The sequence below is a fragment of the Triticum urartu genome, chromosome 6A (genome assembly GCF_056163025.1).
Source record: "Triticum urartu cultivar PI428250 chromosome 6A, HENAU_Tu73, whole genome shotgun sequence".
NCBI lineage: Eukaryota > Viridiplantae > Streptophyta > Magnoliopsida > Poales > Poaceae > Triticum > Triticum urartu.
This window is the reverse complement of record NC_141878.1, coordinates 54,692,818-54,716,127: the sequence shown is the minus strand read 5'-3', so window position 1 is coordinate 54,716,127 and position 23,310 is coordinate 54,692,818. Positions and strand designations below refer to the sequence as shown.

The 23,310-nt window shown below is 48.6% G+C and overlaps 2 protein-coding genes across 2 annotated transcripts; one reads left to right on the top strand and one right to left on the bottom strand.

Moving 5' to 3' along the window:
• The first annotated feature begins 15,079 nt into the window (after positions 1 to 15,079).
• LOC147963881 (uncharacterized) lies at positions 15,080 to 21,683 on the top strand. The gene is made up of 4 exons (XM_087531294.1): positions 15,080 to 15,384; positions 17,821 to 18,307; positions 18,477 to 19,112; positions 21,638 to 21,683. The coding sequence occupies exons 1-4, from the start codon at positions 15,198 to 15,200 to the stop codon at positions 21,681 to 21,683; spliced, it is 1,356 nt and encodes a 451-aa protein (XP_087387420.1). The 5' UTR covers positions 15,080 to 15,197.
• LOC125515322 (uncharacterized) lies at positions 15,505 to 17,789 on the bottom strand. Its single transcript, XM_087531297.1, has 3 exons — positions 17,394 to 17,789; positions 16,643 to 17,041; positions 15,505 to 16,035 (listed from the first exon to the last, which is right to left on the bottom strand). The coding sequence occupies exons 2-3, from the start codon at positions 16,748 to 16,750 to the stop codon at positions 15,787 to 15,789; spliced, it is 357 nt and encodes a 118-aa protein (XP_087387423.1). The 5' UTR covers positions 16,751 to 17,041; positions 17,394 to 17,789; the 3' UTR covers positions 15,505 to 15,786.
• Positions 21,684 to 23,310: the final 1,627 nt, after the last annotated feature.

The following is a 23,310-nucleotide window of genomic DNA, read 5'->3' as shown; positions in this document are numbered from 1 at the left end:
ATTTTTTCTTTTTAAAGAAATCCTGCGAACTTGCAGCTCACTATACTGAATTGGAGAAGCAGAAGATTCAACTGGACCTTGACCTAGAGCTGGCCAGAACAGAGCTGCAGAAGGTCAGGGATGGCGCCGCAGGTAAAGCGACTTTGTCGACTGATTTCGTTTTGAGGCTTGAGCACTCTTATGTTGTTTCCGATTCGATCACCATTTCTTTGCAGGAGAATTGGAAAAAGCTTTGGCGAAGAAGGACCAGGACTTGGCCGCTTCCCGTAAGGAGGCTGAGGACAAGACCGCTCTGGCTGAACAGAAGCTGGCTTCGGTCGACCAATTAGAAAAAGAGAACTCCAGGTTGCAGACCGCACTGACTGAAGCCAACAGGCTGACTGCAAATTGGAAGAAGGAGAACCTCCTCTTGGGCGAGAAGATGGAAGGCATCGCTCATAAGAGGGATGACCTGGAGAGCTATTTGAGGAGCCTTGCCAAGAAGTTGTACATCAAGCTCGAAGGTGCCCATTCAGTTCCGACTTTTTTTTGTGTCGACTCAGTCTTATGAAAATTGACTTATCCTTGGACCGTGTATGCAGAGCTTTGCCAGAATTTTGAAGAGGAGACTGGGCGGATTGAAAAGGTTTGGATCCGATCAACTCTCCTGTGAAAGATGAAGCTGCCATGAATCTACTCCGACTGGAATCCCGCATTGATGGCGCTGTGGATTACTTGGCTCGACCGTAGGCTGCTATGTCGCGGATCGACCCAGCGCTTTGGCCAGAGTCTACGCTCCAGAATGATCTCGAGTCTCTGATGACTCGACTCAACGGAATCCCTGACCGAGTGCAGGAGTGGAAGAAGTCTTCAGCTCGGTGCGGCGCTGATGTGGCTCTGTCCTTGGTCCGCGTTCATTGCAAGGAAGCGCGGGAGGAGAAGCTGGCCGCCATCCAAGTCGCCAACACGAGGAAGCACAAATTCCAGGACTTTATGGAGACCTTCATCGCTGCTGCCACCCGTATTGCAGACGGGATTGATCTGGACGAGTTCGTTGCCCCCTCCAGTCCTCCTCCTCCTGCGGAATGAAGAAAAAAACTTCTATGCTTCACCTTGAATTTGCCTCGGAATGCCGAGTGTATTTTGTAATCCGTTAAACTCTGCCCTAAATTTGCCTTGGAATGCCGAGTGGAAGTGTAACAGTTAAACTCTGCCGAGCCGAGGGCTCGAATACTTTGATCCGAGGTCTGGGACCTTTTAGGCTTTATTTGAACTTGATTTTTGTTGAACGTCTTCGTGGATGATCCGTCGAGTGGAACTTGGTTTCCGCTCGAGGGAACAGGTGACGACCGACCCACACCCTGTTACTGTAGAGCGGGACGGAGTGTACATTGTATTTGTGGCGAAGCTCTCCAGGAGAAGGTGGCAGTCGACCCGCGCCCTGTTGCTGTAGAGCGGGACGAAGCGCACATTGTATTTGTGGCGAAGCTCTCCAGGAGAAGGTCCCCTCGTCGTTCTTAGGGGAATGAGATGTGTTTCATACTTAGGCGAGCAATGAGCTGCATCTAAGCTCCCGAGTGAGAGGTCTGATCTCCACTCGGTAGGATTCTTTAGACTTAGGCGAGTGTCTGACTGCAGCTAAGTCTCTTTATGGGAGAACTTAGGCGAGTACTGAACTGCAGCTAAGCCTCCGAGTGGGAGGTTTACTCTCCACTCGGTAGGATTTTTCTCACTTAGGCGAGTGTCTGACTGCAGCTAAGTCTCTTCGTGGGGGAACTTAGGCGAGTGCTGAACTGCAGCTAAGCCCCCGAGTGGGAGGTTTTCTCTCCACTCGGTAGGATTTTTCAAACTTAGGCGAGTGTCTGACTGTAGCTAAGTCTCTTCGTGGGAGAACTTAGGCGAGTACTGAACTGCAGCTAAGCCCCCGAGTGGGAGGATTGCTCTCCACTCGGTAGGATTTTCAAACTTAGGCGAGTGTCTGACTGCAGCTAAGTCTCTTCGTGGGAGAACTTAGGCGAGTGCTGGACTGCAGCTAAGCCCCCGAGTGGGAGGATTGCTCTCCACTCGGTAGGATTTTTCAAACTTAGGCGAGTGTCTGACCGCAGCTAAGTCTCTTCGTGGAAGAACTTAGGCGAGTGCTGAACTGCAGCTAAGCCCCCGAGTGGGAGGTTTGCTCTCCATTCGGTAGGATTTTTCAAACTTAGGCGAGTGTCTGACTGCAGCTAAGTCTCTTCGTGGGAGAACTTAGGCGAGTGCTGAACTGCAGCTAAGCCTCCGAGTGGGAGGTTTGCTCTCCACTCGGTAGGATTTTTCAAACTTAGGCGAGTGTCTGACTGCAGCTAAGTCTCTTCGTGGGAGAACTTAGGCGAGTACTGAACTGCAGCTAAGCCCCCGAGTGGGAGGTTTGCTCTCCACTCGGTAGGATTTTTCAAACTTAGGCGAGTGTCTGACTGCAGCTAAGTCTCTTCGTGGGAGAACTTAAGCGAGTGCTGAACTGCAGCTAAGCCCCCGAGTGGGAGGTTTGCTCTCCACTCGGTAGGATTTTTTAAACTTAGGCGAGTGTCTGACTGCAGCTAAGTCTCTTCGTGGGAGAACTTAGGCGAGTGCTGAACTGCAGCTAAGCCCCCGAGTGGGAGGTTTGCTCTCCACTCGGTAGGATTTTTCAAACTTAGGCGAGTGTCTGACTGCAGCTAAGTCTCTTCGTGGGAGAACTTAGGCGAGTGCTGAACTGCAGCTAAGCCTCCGAGTGGGAGGTTTGCTCTCCACTCGGTAGGATTTTTCAAACTTAGGCGAGTGTCTGACTACAGCTAAGTCTCTTCATGGGAGAACTTAGGCGAGTACTGAACTGCAGCTAAGCCCCCGAGTGGGAGGTTTGCTCTCCACTCGGTAGGATTTTTCAAACTTAGGCGAGTGTCTGACTGCAGCTAAGTCTCTTCGTGGGAGAACTTAGGCGAGTGCTGAACTGCAGCTAAGCCCCCGAGTGGGAGGTTTGCTCTCCACTCGGTAGGATTTTTCAAACTTAGGCGAGTGTCTGACTGCAGCTAAGTCTCTTCGTGGGAGAACTTAGGCGAGTGCTGAACTGCAGCTAAGCCCCCGAGTGGGAGTTTGCTCTCCACTCGGTAGGATTTTTCAAACTTAGGCGAGTGTCTGACTGCAGCTAAGTCTCTTCGTGGGAGAACTTAGGCGAGTGTTGAACTGCAGCTAAGCCTCCGAGTGGGAGGTTTGCTCTCCACTCGGTAGGATTTTTCAAACTTAGGCGAGTGTCTGACTGCAGCTAAGTCTCTTCGTGGGAGAACTTAGGCGAGTGCTGAACTGCAGCTAAGCCCCCGAGTGGGAGGTTTGCTCTCCACTCGGTAGGATTTTTCAAACTTAGGCGAGTGTCTGACTGCAGCTAAGTCTCTTCGTGGGAGAACTTAGGCGAGTGTTGAACTGCAGCTAAGCCCCCGAGTGGGAGGTTTGCTCTCCACTCGGTAGGATTTTTCAAACTTAGGCGAAACGGATTCGCAGCTAAGTCACCCACTGGGGGATTTCGGATACAAACAAAAGTGACAGTAATTATTGGAACACTCTTATTTTTGATAAAAATGAACTTCAGGAGTTTTTCTTATTACATCTGGTCTAAAGGCGAACTCAAGTGTAAAAGGGGCGGAGAAGTTCCGCGTTCCAAGCTCGTGGTTCGTCAATCTGGCGATCAACATTGTAAAGGTGATATGCTCCATTGTGGAGGACTCTGGTGATGATGAAGGGGCCTTCCCAAGTGGGAGCAAGCTTGTGAGGCTTCTGTTGATCCACTCGGAGGACCAAATCTCCTTCCTGGAAGGCTCAACTCTTCACATTCCGGGCGTGAAATCGACGCAAGTCCTGCTGATAAATGGTCGACCTGATCATGGCCATCTCCCTTTCTTCTTCTAGGAGGTCGACTGCGTCTTGCCGAGCCTGTTCTGCTTCATCTTCGGTGTAAAGCTCCACTCGGGCCGCGTTGTGAAGAAGATCACTCGGCAGAACTGCTTCGGCTCCATAAACTAGAAAAAATGGAGTTCTTCCAGTCGATCGGTTAGGGGTGGTCCTTAATCCCCACAGAACTGATGGAAGCTCGTCGACCCAGGCACCTGCTGCGTGCTTGAGATCACGCATCAGTCGAGGCTTTAGTCCTTTGAGGATCAGACCATTTGCTCTTTCAGCTTGTCCATTCGACTGGGGATGGGCGACCGATGCATAGTCGACTCGAGTGCCTTGAGAGGCGCAAAAAGCTCTGAATTCGTCCGAATCGAAGTTTGACCCATTGTCAGTGATGATGCTATGCGGGACTCCATATCTGAATGTTAGCCCTCTGACGAAACTGATGGCGGTGCGAGCATCGAGATCTCTGATGGGCTTAGCTTCAATCCATTTGGTGAACTTGTCGACTGCCACAAGCACATGAGTGAATCCACTCCTGCCCGTTCTCAGCGGACCGACCATGTCCAGGCCCCAGACAGCAAAGGGCCAGACGAGTGGAATGGTCTTCAGGGCTGAAGCAGGCTTGTGTGACATGTTGGAGTAGAACTGGCACCCTCCACACTTGTCGACTATCTCTTTTGCCATCTCATTTGCTCTTGGCCAGTAAAAACCCGCTCGGTATGCTTTAGCCACAATGGTCCGAGAGGACGCATGGTGACCACAGGTCCCCGAGTGGATATCATCGAGGATAATCTGGCCCTCTTCTGGAGTTATGCACTTCTGTCCGATTCCAGTCACGCTTTCTCTATACAACTATCCCTTTATGACTGTGAAGGCCTTGGATCGGCGGACGATCTGTCGAGCCTCTTCTTCGTCCTCCGGGAGTTCTTTCCTTAGGATATACGCGATGTACGGTACCGTCCAGTCGGGAGTGATCGCCAAGACTTCCATGATTAGGTCGACCACTGCTGGAACTTCCACTTCAGTTGGATCTGTGGCACTTTTTGGCTGCGGGGCTTCTTCTGTGAAAGGATCCTCTTGGACCGATGGCGAGTGAATGTGTTCCAGGAACACGTTGCTGGGAATGGCTTCTCTCTTGGAGCCTATTTTTGCCAAATCGTCAGCTGCCTAGTTTTTCAGTCGGGGGATGTGATGAAGCTCCAACCCCTCGAATCTCTTTTCTAGCTTTCTCACTGCGTTGCAGTAACTAGCCATAGCCGGGCTCCTGACGTCCCACTCCTTCATCACTTGATTAACCACTAAATCTGAGTCGCCATAGACCATGAGGCGACGGACGCCGAGTGAAATGGCCATGCGCAACCCATACAAAAGTGCTTCATGCTCTGCTTCATTATTGGAGGAATCAAAGTGAATCTGGAGAACATATCTGAGCTTATCTCCTCGGGGGGAGACTAAGACTACTCCAGCGCCGGAACCATTAAGCATCTTAGATCCATTGAAGAACATGGTCCAGTGCTCCGAGTGAACTTGAGTCGGAAGTTGTTGTTCAATCCACTCGGCGACGAAATCTGCGATTGCTTGGGATTTGATAGCCTTCTTTGCCTCGAACTTGATATCTAAGGGAAGGAGTTCAATCGCCCACATGGCCACTCGACCAGTTGCATCTCTGTTGTGCAGGATCTCTGACAGTGGGGCGTCGCTGACGACTGTAATAGAGTGGTCGGAGAAGTAATGCGCAACCTTCTTCGTGGTCATGTAAATCCCATATACAAGCTTCTGGTAGTGAGGGTATCTTTGTTTTGAAGGGGTCAAAACTTCAGACAGATAATAGACTGGGCGCTGAACTCTGAAGGCCTTTCCTTCTTCTTCCCGCTCGACCGTAGGTACTGTGCTGACAACTTGTCATGTGGCTGCAATGTAAAGCAGCAAAGGCTCTTTGCTGATTGGGGCAGCAAGCACCGGCTGGGTGGAGAGCAGAGCTTTGAGCTCTGCAAACGCTGCATCAGCTTCTGGAGTCCACTCGAACTTGTCAGACTTCTTCATCAGTCAGTAAAGAGGCAATGCCTTTTCACCAAGACGAGAAATGAATCGACCTAAAGCAGCCAGGCAGCCTGTAAGCTTTTGGACATCGTGCACGCGTACAGGATGCTTCATCCGAAGTATGGTGCCAATTTTCTCAGGATTGGCGTCGATCCCTCGTTCGGAAACGAGAAAACCGAGTAACTTTCCACCTGGAACTCCGAATGTGCATTTTGAAGGATTGAGTTTGATATCGTACCTCCTTAGGTTGGCAAAGGTTTCAGCAAGGTCAGCCCGCAGGTCGGAACCTTTCTGGGACTTGACCACAATATCATCCATGTATGCCTCCACATTCCGACTGATTTGAGTGAGTAAACACTTCTGAATCATTCTCATGAACGTGGCTCCAGCGTTCTTGAGGCCGAACGGCATGGTGACGTAACAGAAGCATCCGAATGGAGTGATGAAAGCTGTTTTTATCTCGTCGGGCCCATACAGACGGATCTGATGGTACCCGGAATAAGCATCCAGAAAAGACAGTCTTTCGCACCCCGCAGTCGAGTCGACTATTTGGTCGATGCGAGGAAGAGGAAAATGATCTTTTGGGCAGGCCCGATTGACATGCTTGAAGTCAATGCACATGCGGAGCGACTTGTCCTTTTTGGGGACCATGACGACATTGGCGAGCCACTCGGAGTGGTAAATCTCTCGGATGAACTCTGCTGCTAAGAGCTGAGCCAATTCTTCGCCAATGGCTTGCTTCTTCTGGACGGCAGACCGTCGAAGATGTTCCTTCACAGGCTTGAATTTTGGGTCGACTCGTAGGCGGTGCTCAGCCAGCCCTCTGGGAACTCCAGGCATGTCAGAGGGTTTCCATGCAAAGATATCCCAGTTCTCACGGAGGAGCTGGATGAGCGCTTCTTCCTATTTGGAGTCGAGCGTCGTTGAGATGTGAGTCGGAGTAGCGTCGGGGTCGGTCGGGTGAATGTGGACTGTTTTTGTTTCACCGGCCGACTGGAAAGCCGATTCTGAAGCAGGCTTCTTGGCTCGCAGCAATTCACTCGGATCGGCAGTCTTTTGATTCTCTTTCAGCTCGACCACTGCCATCTGAGCGTCGGCGATCTTTGAGCCTTTCTGAAAGCATTCTTCCGCTTTCTTTCGGTTGCCAGTAACAGTGATCACACCTTTGGGGCCAGGCATCTTCAGTTTGAGATACATGTAACATGGTCGAGCCATGAAGCGTGCGTAAGCTGGCCTGCCCAAAATGGCATGATAAGCACTCTGGAAATCCACAACCTCGAATGTCAACCTTTCCTTGTGGTAATTCTTTGAATCACCGAAAACCACATCAAGAGCAATCTGGCCGAGTGACTCGGCTTTCTTCCCAGGAATGACTCCATGGAAGCTCATGTTGCTTGTACTGAGTCTGGACATCGGAATGCCCATCCTTTTCAAAGTCTCAGCGTACAGTATGTTCAGGCCACTGCCGCCGTCCATCAATACCTTGGTCAGTTGAGTGCCTTCGACAACTGGGTCGACCACCAAAGCTTGCCTCCCAGGGGTGGCAATGTGCGTCGGGTGATCAGACTGGTCGAATGTGATGGCAGTCTGCGACCACTTCAGGTAATTGGGTGTTGTCGGGGCAACCATGTTCACTTCACGGTTAATGACTTTCAGTCGACTCTTGCTTTCAACATCGGAAAAAATCATCAGGGTGGAATTGACTTGAGGGTACCCACCGTCACTGTCTTCCTTGTCCTCAATCATCAGGGGCTCCTTTTCCTTGTCTTTGGGCTGCTTGCCCTGGAACTGCTGGATCAGGAGCCGGCACTGTCGAGTGGTATGCTTTGGGTAAATAAAATTACCCTCTTCATCTTTTTTGGTGTGGGTGTGACATGGTAAGTCCAAAACATCATTCCCATCTTGGTCTTTGACTTTCTTGGGCTTCCAGGTGCCCTTGGGTTTTCCCTTGAAGTTTCCCTGGGCGACGGCCAGGGCCTCTCCAGGAGCGGCTGGCTCGGCCTTCCGTTTCTGTTTCCGACTGGAATTTCCTCCGGTTTCTTGGGTGACTGCCTTGAGCTTGCCGCTTCGGAGTCAGTCTTCGTCCTCACTGTTAGCGTACTTGGTGGCGATCTCCATCATCCGATTCAGGGACATCTCTCCAGTCCGACCGAACTTCAGGTTCAACTCTCTGTATTTAACACCTTCCTTGAAAGCGCAAACTGCTTGATGGTCTGGCACATTCTCAACTGTGTGGTGCAGCGTGATCCACCTCTAGATATAATCCCTCGGTGTTTCATGCGGCTTCTGTACGCAAGACCGCAACTCTGTGAGGCCTGCAGGTCGTTTGCATGTTCCTTCAAAGGTCGTGACAAACACTCGGGAGAGGTCCTCCCAGGTGTAAATGCTGCTGGGTGCCAGTTGATTCAGCCACGCCCTGGCGGAGCCCTCCAACATGAGAGGCAAATGTTTCATGGCCACCTCATCATTGCCACCACCAATCTGTACAGCTACTCGGTAATCTTCGAGCCAAGTGTCAGGCTTGGACTCACCGGTGAACTGACTCCAGTCGCCAGCCTGAAATTGGGAGGAATCACTGCGGCCCTGATGGCTCGACTGAAGCACTCTGGCCCTGAAGCACGTACTCTACTGCTGCTGGCAGGCGCATCTCTGTTGTGGCCCTCTCGATGAGCCCTGTTCCTGTCGACCAAACCTTGAACGAGGATAGACCTCGCATCAAAGCCGGGGTCTCTGGGGTCGACTGGAACCCCCTGCCCAACACTGTGAGGGCGTCTGTCATCTTGCCGTCGAGGCGCATATGACCCACTCCTCGGGGGAGGGGTTGGCACTCGACGTCGATCATCTCGACCGAATCGGTGATCGTACTGTTCATTTCTCCTGTACTGATCACGCCGACCGTCTCGCCCCTCACGCCTCGGGGGCGATCTCGGGCTGTGAGCCGACTGGACTGTTTCTGATGCAACGGATCGACTGTGGATCCTGTTCCGCGACTGTGAGACGGCGGAATTCTGATTTCCCGCCGCCCGGAGCAACGCTCTGATCTGCAACAAGCCTCTGCCAGCTTCCGACTGGGAGGGCTCAATCGATTCTGCTATACGAGCCGCAGCGGCCAAATTCTGAACTGGGGTTCGGTATACCTGCGGTGGCGGGAAGAGCTGACGTCGACTGGACTCGGGAGCTTGCTGACATCGACTGGACTCGGGAGCCCGCTGACGCGCTTGCTCGTCGAGTATTCGCTGGAGATTCTCCAGTCGAGTGCGCTCGGCCAGGTTAGCCAAGTGCGCGTCCTCCAAGGCCCGGGCCTCAGGGGTTTCTCCAACAATAGGAGTGTGGAGCGCGTCCATGTTCCTACGGCGAAGCTCCTCTCGCTGCAATGAAGTGAGGGGTTCGGGACGGTACTCATCGTGAGGACGCAACGGGTCGCCCCCACCTGCGCCTCCTTCAGCGCGGGGGAATCCGGGAGGACTGTGTGCCCCCTCAACCGCCAGGACCTCAGTCGCCGGGTCGCTTCTGTCGCACTCGGATGCCGTCTCCGTGGAACCAGTCGACAGGTCGAACAGGCCGTAGAGGGATTCGTCGGGCTCAATTGCCACGACTTGCGGGGCCGCTGACTGGCGGGCCACGGCGTGCCTCACCCACCGCTGAAGCCTTGAATGGCCCGAGCGCTTGCGCTGACGGGAGGTGAAGTGGGGAGACGAAACGGGAGCCGATTGGTATTGGGTCGACGGCTGTCGTAGGAGGACGCCGCGAACGCACGCGCGGAAGTGTGTCGCGCCGCGGACGGGGAGCGCGTCGACGTCGAGCGGCGCCTCCTAAAGCCAGGCGGAGTCGTCGGCAATGAAGGTGAGCGCGCCGAGACAGATCTCGCGGCCCTCCATCGAAACTCCGCAGGAAACCATGATCAAATGGATTGGAAAAAACGCAACTTCACGAATTAGGCGCTAAGACTCCTGCCCCAATGTGGGCGCCAACTGTCGTGGTTCTAAGCCTGACAGTAATGTAGGGGGGTGTGTATGAAGAGGCTAAATCTTAGCTATTGGGAAGTTGTAACACACAAAGTTTACGAGTTCAGGCCCTTCTTGGAGGAAGTAACAGCCCTACGTCTCGGTGCCCGGAGGCGGTCGATTGGATTATGAGTGTGTAGATAACAGGGGTGCGAACCCCTCATACTGAGGAGGGGGGTGGCTTATATAGAGTTCGCCGGCCCTCTCCTGCCCTCAGTAATGCAGGGTTTAAGGTACATTTAAGGTTGGGCGTTACTGGTAACGCCCCTAATAAAGTGCTATAATGACCATAAAGACTACTTAATAACCGACCGTTTGCCTGCGGAGTGACTTTAGGTCTCCTGGCAGTCGAGTGATTGGCTTCATGGTCGAGTGATAGCCTCTTGGTCGAGTGTCTTGAACCCGTCGAGTGGGATACCTTCAAGTCGATTGAAAGGTGACTTCTTTTAGGGATGTCCTTGGGTAGGGCTCTTTGGACAGGTCCGTGCCCCTACCCTAGGTACATAGCTTCGTCACCCCCACCTTGGCGGCCTCTTCCTCCTTTCCACTATGGCCTATTAAGGCCCACTGACTCCCGGGGGGGTTCCGGTAACCCCCCCGGTACTCTGGTATATGCCCAAACTCTCTCGAAACCTTTCCGATGTCCAAACGCAGTCATCCAATATATCTATCTTTATGTCTCGACCATTTCGAGACTCCTTGTCATGTCTGTGGTCATATCCGGGACTCCGAACTACCTTCGGTACATCAAAACACAAAAACTCATAATACCGATCGTCAGCGAACGTTAAGCGTGCGGACCCTACGGGTTTGAGAACTATGTAGACATAACCGAGACACGTCTCTGGTCAATAACCAATACCTGAACCTGGATGTTTATATTGGCTCCCACATATTCTACGAAGATCTTTATCGGTCAAACCGCATAACAACATACGTTGTTCCCTTTGTCATCAGTATGTTACTTGCCCGAGGTTCGATCGTTGGTATCTCAATACCTAGTTTAATCTCGTTACCGCCAAGTCTCTTTACTCGTTCTGTAATGAATCATCTGCAACTAACACATTAGTCACATTGGTTGCAAGGCTTATTGTGATGTGCATTACCGAGAGGGCCCTGAGATACCTCTCCGAGAATCGGAGTGACAAATCCTAATCTCGATCTATGCCAACTCAACAAGTACCATCGGAGACACCTGTAGAGCACCTTTATAATCACCCAGTTACGTTGTGACGTTTGGTAGCACACAAAGTGTTCCTACGGTATTTGGGAGTTGCATAATCTCATAGTCATAGGAACATGTATAAGTCATGAAGAAAGCAACAGCAACATACTAAACGATCAAGTGCTAAGCTAACGGAATGGGTCAAGTCAATCACATCATTCTCTAATGATGTGATCACATTAATCAAATGACAACTCATGTCTATGGCTAGGAAACTTAACCATCTTTGATTCAACGAGCTAGTCAAGTAGAGGCATACTAGTGACACTCTGTTTGTCTATGTATTCACACATGTACTAAGTTTCTAGTTAATACAATTCTAGCATGAATAATAATCATTTATCATGATATAAGGAAATATAAATAACAACTTTATTATAACATCTAGGGCATATTTCCTTCATATATACCACACTGCATCAGCTAATCAGTCTAAATTGAGTAACTTCTATGATGAATTTACCTTTGGGATCATAACAATGGCAGTGTTATTCCAATCAACCTGAATCTTACATGTATTCACCGCCTGGAAGACTTCCTCAATTAGATCATCCCGTAGCATTGGGTAAAACCCTTTATAGGAAACCGTGTGTAACCCATCCAGGCCAGGAGCTTTGAGATCTCCAATGTCAAATAATGCCTTCTTACAATACTAGCGCGCTATAGCTAACTGGGTAGTAGTAGCACAGGTGCCACGCGCTACTTCTATGCAGCACTACTACTAATTATCTATAGCGCGTGTCTGGGACCCACTCTACTACTATTAATTTTAATTTCAAAAAAAATTCTTCTACATATTTATGCAGTATACAGATTTTCTTGATCATGTGTGTGTTGTCAGTGGCGGCGATGGTTCGATCCATTGCCTGCAGTCTGCAGAGGTTGTCCGAGGCGCGGACGGGTAGCGGCAGACCAGATTTGGCGACGGCTACTGAAGAGGGACCTGATCCAGGGCAGACCACGACGGCGGTATGGGGCTCCTCTTTGCAGCCAAGGCGGACAGCTCATGGTCGTCCATGGCGACGACCTGCACGAGCATGGCCATGGGTGGGTGAGTCAAACAAGAGTGAGAGAGGGAAAAAGAGAAACGAAAGAGAGAGGAAGGAGATGGAGGGAATAGCGGGGCTGGTCACTGGTGGCGAGGTGCTCCGGCGTGGTGGCATGGAGGCGCGGGAGAAGACCGGCGAGATCCTGGATGCAGGTGGCATGAGGCGGTGGCCTCCTTGGGCGCCATGGAGGAGGAGGCGCACATGGGAGAGCCTAGGGATAGAGGGATGGGAGAGTGGACGGATACGGGGGAGGAGATGGGGGTTTCTAGGCTGTTAAAAAAACCTCTACTTATTAACAGCGCGGGGAATGAATCCCGTGTTGCTACTAACTGGTCCCTGTTGTACCCCCCGCGTTTCTACTATGGCCTGTCTTGGGGAGTATGGTGGGGACCACTTAGTAGCAGCACGAGGTTCATACCCCGAGCTACTACTATCAACTTAGTAGCAGTGCGGAACCCCGCGCTACTACTATGGCCTGTCCCGGGGACACGGTGGGGGGCACTTACTAACAGCACTGGGTTTATACTCTGTGCTACTAATAATTAGCAGCAGCGCGTGCCAAGTGACCACTTAGTGGTTACCTATAGGCTATAGGGGTTTTCCTAGTAGTGTTAACATCTTCTACGGTGAAAGGAGCCAATAAAGCATTGTTCATGTTATGTGTCACACACCGCTTCACCTGTGATAGCACAATAGGATATGGCTTCACCCGTTATAACATAATAGGATATGGTTGTGGAACTTCTGAAGAAAATAGATTAGAGAAATACTCAGCAATATGGCCTTTTAGTTCATCTGTACCTTCAAGCAAGAAAACTTCAGAAAGAAAGAAACATACTATTTAGTGATCGATCACTCGTCCCTTATAGGCTAACCTCATGGTGCTCATCTTTGGCTTCACTTGGCAAAGTATTATGGCAGGGGTGAACACTCTGACACATGGGTGCATCTAGAGAGTGGGTGGACATAAAATGAATATATGGGATGACCAATGGATTCTTGGTTCGTGTAACAGAAAGTTGTTATGTACTCTACGTGGCAACCATATCATATTAAAAGTAAATGACTTGATTGATCCTAGTACTAAGTCGTAGGATGAGGAACTAGAGAGGCAAACCTTCTGGCAGGTGTATGTCCACCGAATCTTAGCAACACCGCTTCCAAATAATGATATGTTTGACTTTGATGCATGGGATATGATAAAACAATTCAGGCTTTCTGTGAAATCATCATATTATGTTGAGTGGGATCACAGATTCGGGGGCAACCTATGTCAACCAAATGGACAAGAAACAATGCAGGTCAGAAGTGTGTGGCAATTAATTTGGAGTTTGGACTGTCCAGCAAAGGTAAAAAATATTTGTCTGGAAAAGTCTTCATGGACTTTACCTGGTGGTGTTAATCTTTCAAACAGACATGTTAAGGTATGACCACAATGCCCTGCTTGCATAACAGGGGCTGATACTACTTTTACACGCATTGTTTCAGTGTCCAGCTAGCAACTATGCAAGTTTGGAAGGAACTTGTGCTGGATAACATTATTAGTAATGCATGTCTAACTGAGAGAGCAGGAGAATGTGTGTTGGGTATCTCCTGGAGTTGCCAGAATAGGAGATATTTGTGCTAGGGCAAAAGAAAGTGCATGAAATAATAGTTATCACTTGTTGGTATCTATGGTGCGAGAGAAGGAAGCTCCGCAATGGCAAGAAAATTCAAAAATGCAGGGAACTGGAAAATTGACTTCTGTTACCATGTGCTATCTGCTAAAGCTATTGCGTTGTGATATGGTCTTTACCTAGCACAAACAATGGTTGAAACAAGGTTATTGTCAATTCAGATAATATGGAGGTTGTCAGTAGGATGAATGAAGGAGGGCGATCTGCAGGTCCAGCGGCAACAATCTTTGATGATTGCTATCATATCGCGTGCAGCTTCCCTTATACCTCATTTGTGCACTGTCTTAGGGAGACTAATTCTGTTGCTCATGAATTAGCAAATTTGGCTAAGGTCCCGTCTTGTAATATTTTTTTTTGTTGAGCCTCCTAATGAGTTCATCCCTCTCCTATTAAGTGATGTAACCTTGGTTGAATCGTAAATAAAGAGAGGAATATGATTAGAAAAAAGATAGTTCCTCCTACTGATTCAGTCACTAGGAGGGCATGCTGCTTCATCTCTGACATGTTTTCCATGTTCTTGCCTCGAGGTGCGACGAAGACTTTGAAGTGACTTTTGAATTTTAGGGGCTGTTTGGTTCCCAGCCACACCTAGCCACACTTTGCTACACCTAACCTTAGGCAAGTTTGACCAAGTTAGGTAGGTGTTTGGTTCTAGCCACACCTAAGGCAAGGATTTCTTTATGAGCAATGAACCCCACATGTCATAAACACCAAAAGTGTGGCAAGATTCCCTTAGGCAAGTCAAAGTGTGACTAACAATTTGAGCAACTCAACTAAGGCAAGTGTGACAAGTGTGGCAAAAATCATGTGGCAATATATGACAAAGATAGTCACAATCCAAACAGACCCTTAATAAAAAATATTTCTTATTTCTTTCTTACAGAAAAGGTAGATGAATTTGCTTTGTTGTGATCCACTCGGGGAATTGGACAAGCCAAAGGGGGGCGGTTTTTACATCATTATGGATTCCACATAGGTGAACTGATTTTAATATTTTTTTTGAAATCAACTGATTTTAAATTTTGTTTTGATGGGGAGCAGAAAAGGTAGACAAATCCACAGCCGAAGCTTTTTCATTTTTTTAGTAGATTTTTTCCAGGGGATTCTTTTTTGAGTAAATGATAGAGTCCACAACACAGCGTGGGCTTTAAACGTCCAGCCCAAGAGACCACAGCGTGGGCTCCCGATCGATATTTTCATCCGGCATCCCGCGTCAGTTTCAGTTTCAACACCCCGGCACCGCAGTGTACTGCTGGCACCCCACTTCAGTTTCAGTTTCAACACCCCGCATCGCTCGATCCCGCATCGGCGACGAGAGGGCGAGATGCCGGCCAGCAGCCACCCGCCGTCGCCGGCGTCCCCGCATCACTCTATCCCGCATCGGCGACGAGAGGGCGAGATGCCGGCCAGCAGCCACCCGCCGTCGCCGGCGTCCCCGCATCGCTCTATCCGGCATCGGCGACGAGAGGGCGAGATGCCGGCCAGCAGCCACCCGCCGTCGCCGGCGTCCCCGCATCGCTCTATCCGGCATCGGCGACGAGAGGGCGAGATGCCGGCCAGCAGCCACCAGTAGGGCTGGACACGAGCCGAGCCAAGCCGAGTTTAATCCGAGCCTGCTTTGGCTCGCTCTCAAGCGGCTCGGCTCGGCTCGGCTCGCTCAGCCAACGAGCCTGCTTTAGACGGCTCAGCTCGTTTTTGCTATGGCTCGGCTCAAACCGAGCCGGTTCGTGAGCCAACTGGCGTCATAGCAGCTGGGATGTAACAGAACCTGTTTTTATTTTATTTATTTTTTGAACACAACAGAACCTGTTTTTAAAGGCCAGTTTTGATCTTCTACAGCAATTAAAGCCATAATTTGGAAAAGAAGCACTTTATATTGCAAAAAACACAACATCTAGCAGTTTAAAAAATGGTCATAGTAATGAAAAGAATTGGGCATCATTGCTTTTGAATTTTGGACAGCTCCTCCTTTGAACTTTATACGGCAGAAATATTGAACGTTGATAGCCAAACAATGCAATTTTGCATAGCATAACACTTGACGCTTTGACATCAAAATGAGAATCTTCCTCCTCAAACACAGTACCTTGCTCATTCTCATCCTCCTCATTCTCTTCCTCCTCTTCATAATCCTTCTCCGCTTGCTTATCATGCTCCATTGCCTAGCACACAAAAACAGCACACACATGAACTTGGACACACGCATATATTTGACTTTTTGATAGCAAAAACAGCACATACATGAGCTTGTACAAACATATATTTGACTTTTGGATACCAAAAACAGCATATACATGAGCTTGTACAAACTTATATTTGACTTTTGGATACCAAAAACAACACATACATGAGCTTGCACACACATATATTTGACCTTTGGATAGCAAAAACAGCAAACACGGGAGCTTGGACACACATATTTGGCACAACCATACCGGTGAAGATGTAGGATTCCGTTTCTACTACAGAACGTGTTCGACAAATATCTCAAGTGTTAGTTGACACTGGACAGACTGACTGAACCTCTTTGATGCTTAGATTTCAAGTGTCCTCTGAAATTTGACACTTGACACTTGACAGACTGACGCTTATGTAGCCAGGAATTGTAGTCACTTATAAACTGAATGAAAACAACAGAGCCACACAGGACCATCTTTAATTTCAGTAAAATTAAAAGCCTTCAATTTCCATAGATTACGGGGCTTCCACTTCCAAATTAAACAGAAAATCCATTTCCAAATTAAACTGAAAATAGAGACAAGGACTCACGGAGGAGGGGCCGCAGATGTGGTTGTCGGCACAGCGCCACAGCGCCTCGTAGCGGAAGTTTTCGAGGACGTGGTCGGCTTGGTAGGCGGCGGTCTTGAGATCCGCCATCCAGCGGCGGACAGTGGGGTTGGTGCGGCTCTTGGCGTCGGCAAGGTCGGCGAGACGTCAAGGCGGCGGAGCTTTTTTTACCCTTAATAACAACTCGGCAAGCGGGACATTGCCGTAATCCTTGGCCCGCTTCCTCTACGGCGACACAACCCTTGCCCTTGCCCTTCCCCTTTTGCTTCCTGGGACAAGCGGCTTAGTCTTCATAATGGACACCAAGCTCCTCTCCTTCTCCTTCTCCTTCTCCTCCTACTCTCCTTCCCCTTTTCCTTGTACATTCTTGCGACAGTGGGGCTTTGCATACATCAGCGAAGAACAAATGGTCAATCATCAACAAAAATTTACATAGATAATAATCACTAATTAGTCTACACAATCAAGCACAAACAAATTCATACATCCATCAATCAAATTCGTGCAGCATAGCATACATCCTAGTTAGCTGCACTCTCCAGCCAACAAACACAAGCATCCATCCATCAAACTCGTCTAGCATCCATCCATCTTGTTTCCTAGCTAGCCTAGCCACGCCCTCCAACCGAAACTACAAGCATCCATCCATGATCCATCCATCAAATTGGTGCGTGTGTGTGCGCCAGTGCGGGGAGCTAGGGGCAAGGATGGAAGGAGAGAAGAGATCGCTTACCTGCTCCTTTCGTTCGGTGAGAAACCAGGGGAGACACGTCCGTCTGTGTCCGCTGTGGTGAGGGAAGGCGGCGTCGGCCGTCGCCATCGGTGCCAAGCCCGATGAGTCCAGCCTGCGGCGCGGCGAGGAGAGGGGTGGCGGCGCCGGGCAGAGAAAGGGAGAAGGGTGAGGAAACCGCGTCGCGTGTGTGCTCTCTCTCTCTGCTGTGACCTAACGCGAATTTGGGCTGGGCCTGAACGAGTCCCCGAGCTGGACCGGGCGAAACTCGGCTCGGCTCGGTCGGGAGTCGGGCCTATTTTCATAGCTCGGCTCGCCTAATTATCATACCGGGCCGAGCTGTAACGGGCCGAGTTGGAGCGAGCTTCGAGCCGAGCCTAAAAGCTCGCTCAGACGTCCAGCCCTAGCCACCAGTCGTCGCCGGCGTCCGCGCTGGAGGACGACAACCTGCTACCCGAGATCCTCGTCCGCGTTCCCCCGGATCCCTCCTCCCTCCCGCGCGCATCCCTCGCTTGCACGCGCTGGCGCCACCATGTCGCCAACCCGGGATTCCGCCGCCGCTTCCGCCTCTACCACCGCCGCAACCCTCCCCTTCACGGCTTCTTCGACGGTTGCGGAAGCCTGGACTTCCTGCCGACGCTGGACGCCCCCGATCGCGTCGCTCCCGAGCGCTTCTCCATGAAGCTCGACGAGGGCGACGGCGTTTGCAGGCTGCTCGGATGCCGCCACGGACTGGTGCTCATCATCGTCCCGAAGCGTCTCCAGGAACTGGTGTGGGAACCCTTCACCGGCGACCAGCACCGCCTCGATGTTCCCCCGAGGCTCACGACGAATGGTTGCGATGCGAGCCGGATCAACGGGGCGGTGCTTCGCGGTGCCGCCGAGGACGCCGAGCACTTCGAGGTGGTCTTGGTGGCAGCAGACGCAATGTTTTAAATAGTGGGCTATGACATTTAGCGGCGACCCTTAAAAACAGCTATAGCTGGGCTATAGCGGCAAATTGTACATGAAATCATTTAGCGGCAACACCCTCAAACAGCTATAGCGGAGCTATAGCGAGGCTATAGCCGGCTATTTAAAACTATGAGCAGACGGCGGGGTAGAAAACCGGCGAGCAGTGGCCTGCGTCTACTCGTCAGGGACCGGCGCATGGGAAAGGTTCATCACAACACCCCTTCCAAACCATGGTCATGCGAGCAGCTTATTTCTAAGGTATTCCACCGGCGTTTACATGGATCATGCTGTGTTGGCTGGAGATTCCCTTTACTGGCAGCTCATTGGGAATTTCCAAGGAATTCTCCAGTTTGATTTGGAGAGGCAGAGGCTCTTTGTAATGCCGGTGCCGGTGCCTATCTATAGCAAGGGCAACTGCTTCAAGCTTATGCGGGCCGAGGGTGGTGGTGGTGGTGGGATAGGATTCCTGTTCATGTCGAATTCGGACTACGTTGCCCAGTTATGGAGGAGGAAGACCGATGCCGATGGTGTTGCTTCATTGGTGATCCGAAGGTCTATCGAACTCCACAAGTTACTTTCGCTCCATTCAGGGATGGAGAACATACGGATCGTAGGGTTTGCAGAGGACAACAACGTGGTACTTATGGATATGCTAAGTGGCTTCTTCATGATCCAACTCGACTCACTGCACTGGTTCAAGAAGCTTGCCAGACCCAAGGCGGCGGTGTCCTGTTGTCATGCGTTTGAAAGCGTCGACGCTGCTGATACGTCATATCTTGCTTCACACCATACATACGTGTATATAAGTATAAAAAGAAGAAAGTTAGTTTTCCATAATTGGTTGATGGAAATACTGTTCATAAACTTCTCTGTGTGAAGTTAGCAATTTGAAGTAGTCTCGTAATAGTACTTCTTTCTTTTGCTGCTTGATGGCATCTTCAACATATTGCCATGATGTGCTTTACCGTTCTGATGCTTGCATATGGTGGCCTTCTATGTAATAATTATGATCTTGGAAGTAGTATTCCCTCCGTATTTCAAATGAAGCGCGGGAAAACCCCCCGCCCGTTCTGCGGGAAAGAAGGGCGCATGAGGGTTATTAATGATGTATGAACGAAACTAGCCCCACTTACACCATTCCCATTTTGAAAAGCCCCCTCCCGTACAAACACGTCGTCCCTTTCTCTTCCTCCTACACACGTGTCACACGATCCGTGTGTGAGAAACGGAGGCCCACTTTCCCTTCTTCATCATTGCACTCGGGATTAAATGTGAAAAAAAATCCATTCAATAAAACAATGGATTTTTGTTACTGGTGTCTAATTTACTTTACCTTTTGTTGTGGCTCATTTCTGTGATTTTTGTGGTTCAAGTCAGACCTAGCAAATTGTCTTTATCACTTTATTATAAGATATGAAACATGGATACAATAAAACAAGTCAAAGCTCTAAGTTCTGGTAGCGCGCAGCCCTTGTACAGTGTTGCTTTAGTTTTATTTTCTTCTCTTCAGTTTTATTTTTCTGAGTTTCAGCCACTTGCATTTTTTGCGTCGTCTTGACATTTCATTATAATACACAGCACACACATTTGGGTGAGAATTCGAGAAAAAAAAACAATGGATACCTTTTCTTTTCTTTTTTTGCGAAGAAAAACAATGGATCGGATACCTACTTTTGCCTACTAGTCAGGTCAGGATATTTGCCTGCGACAGTTGCCGAATTGTTTTGTTCACAAACCAGTGAAAAATAGCAAGTTTACTAGTACTTAGGCTGAAGGAGAAATGACTCAGACTTTTTTGGTAGGTACAATTCCAATCGAGATTTTAGTTTTTCCTGCAGAAGAGTAGAAGTGCCATCTGTAGGAGAGTCTGAGCCTGTTTCGGGACACACACCTGACCTGATAACCTTTTTTTTTAGCTTGAATGAGTCCTAGTTGGTTGCTGCAGGATCTAGGTGATCAATTGCTGGATCGCCTTTTTTTGTTCGATGAGTCTTCATTGGTTGTTGAAGGATTTAGATGATCAGTGTTCATAGATCATTGATTAGTTAAGTTATGACTAGCTTGTTTTTAGACGACGAGAGTCCAATAATTTAAGGATTTTGATTTCTAGTACATCTCCCATGTGTATTGCGTGGACAAGGCTTGGAAATCAAGTTGGCAGGGTGTGCGGTACGCTATATCATGGCCTCATGGGATGGCTTTGGCCATGTAAGGAGTTGAATTTCGAATTCAGCAGAAAATGCCACAATGGTTGGGTGGCACCAAATCCTTTTCTTCTTACTTTCCTGAGAGGTCAACAGTGAGTTGCTAGTGTCAAGATTGCTCTAATCAATCTGGGTGTCACCTTCGGTTTCTTGCTTCTTGCTTGATCCAAAGTGTATGCTGCCACTATAGTTCATCGTTGTTTCGTTGAGCACTACAAATGATTGGGCGCCAACAGTTTTGTATTACCATGTCTCACTAGTTTGGGCCACATCATCAAAAACATTCTTATATTATGGGACGGAGGAAGTATAAGATAGCTGCAGTTTTTCCTTCAGATAAGGTAATATAACAGTTGGAAGTTGAATACAACTACACTAAAACTAGCTTGTACCAACTGAAATATCAAATAGGTAGCTCAATGTGGACACTGGAAGCTGAAAGGTAGTTCTCTTCCTTCCATTCAATATTAGTATCTCTGCTGATCTTGCTATTAATTACGAATCAGTAATACCAAAATTGTTTTAATTACTAGACAATTGTTCCTTTTATCACTTTTAGGAGAATCCTATTGTGGGTGAGTAGCAAGTGCATTTGTACCAGGAAAAAGTAATAGGTTGAGTTTATTTCATTTTTTGGGCTAAATTTATTTGAAGATAATGTAAATCTGAATAGTCCCAATGACTTATGTTCCTAGGATTTATTAGTACGATCTTTTTTAGGCTAAGTTTTTGAAGGTAATCCAAATCTTAATAGTCTTGATAACTTCTGTTGCTAGGATTTTGTTGACTTAAATGTGTTTATAGAATTTATTAGTTTGATTATATTTTTTTTCCAAATATGGCATCGAATGATCTGAAAATTTACGGATACCCTTGTCTCTTCTAACCAGCTTATATTATTTTTGGAATGTTCATTAACTTTGAAAGTACATATGCTTTTATTTATGTATTCCTAATTTGTATCAAGATTGATTCCTTTTTTGAACAACAATTATTTATCTAAATATTTTGTTAATGCTTCCTCGTATCTACTTAGCTTTGCATTGGAATGTCATTGGTTATTCTACTTATTATGCTTGGAGAAACAAGCATTGGTGGTGGACATGATGGAGCTGATCTTTTGCATAATACATAAGATGATTCTCCGGTCAGATATGCTATGTGATGTACTGGTTGAATAGGTAACCTTATCTTCTGCATGTATGTTGAACTATCTAAACTATTCTTATAAAACGAATCACTTCTCAAGTACCAAATTGCAAGTGAGGACTCTTTTAAGATTTTCTGATGAGGACATCAATACCATTGTTACACCCACAGCCCCTACTGTTACATATACTGGACCAATTACTAGAGCTCGCGCACGCCAATTAAATTACCAGGTACTTTCGTTTCTTGGTAATGATTCTAATGTTCATGAGATTATGATGCTGCCTAAATTGGATACATTTGTTTTGCTTACAAATGAAGGTCCTAGCTTGGAGAAGGATGAACATTGGAGCAAGAACACGAATGGAGTTGATGGCATGCGCAAGGGGATCAAGAACGGAGTTACAAGTGATGATTTCAGGACTTTGAAGCCGCCATAAGGAGTGCATGAAGCCTTGGACGAAATATACAAGATGCCACTTCATAATATTCGTCCATAGGCTATTCTAGGTGCTGCGTCACCTTATTAATGGGCCAGGCCCATGTAATTTCGAAATACTTAAGTATAGGCTATTTTTAGAGTCCGTATGTGTGGGGAAACAAGAGTTAGGGTGGTTTCGGACCCCACCCTCAAGGGCCACGAAATTTCCCTCTCTTCCTCCATATATACAGCCCTTAGGGTGTCGTTTAGACTTGGGTTTTGTTTAGATTAAAAGTTCGCCATAGCTGCAACTTCGCGTACTTCGTTTGTGTCCAACGACCAGACCAAGACGTCACAGAACCCCACCTTGATCAATAAAGCTTTCATCTTATATTCGCAATATCCAGATTGCAATCTCAGCTTCTTGCTTGTTCTTCGTTTGCTCGCAGGAAACAGGCCCTCGTGGTCAGGTTGATCGTGCTCCGGCGTGGTCAATAACCCCTCGGAAGTTGGTTCAGCGATTGCTAAGGCGCGACGTCTCGCACGTTCGTAGTCGGATCGTCAAGGTCGACTCCCACAGAAAACGATAGCCACCATCTCATCTAAACATCGGGACACCTTTGCCTCTATCAAGTGGTATCAGATTTCCAGGTTGCTCGGTGAGATTTTACAGTTTTTCGTAGATTAGATTGAGTCTGTTCTTCATACCTACAGTCCACGAAAAAGCCACAAAAAAAAATTAGGGTTAGTTCATCATATCCGAACCAATCTGAGCCTTTGCATAATCTTTTTAGGGTTTTTGCTTTGTTGAATTTGCGGTTGCATCGTCGTGTCAAGTTGCTGGTCTTAGAGTCTAGTCTTTTAGAGTTTCGAGTTCTGGTCATAAGTTGTCACGCCGCCGCCGCACCATCATCATCGCCCATCTACCACTTTTGCTTATCCGCCACCGCTTTGAATCCATATCCATATACCACCACCAATCCGTATCCATATACCACCACCAATCTGTATTCATATACCACCACCGCTACCATATACCACCACCGCTGCCATATACCACAACCATATATCCACCACCAATCCGAGTTCTTCTCATATTAGGTTTGTTCTTGAGGTCAATCTCAATTCCGATTCGTGTTTCCTTGCCTGCGTAGGTCTCGAAAAAAAAAAAAAAGAGTCTGGAGACCCCCGG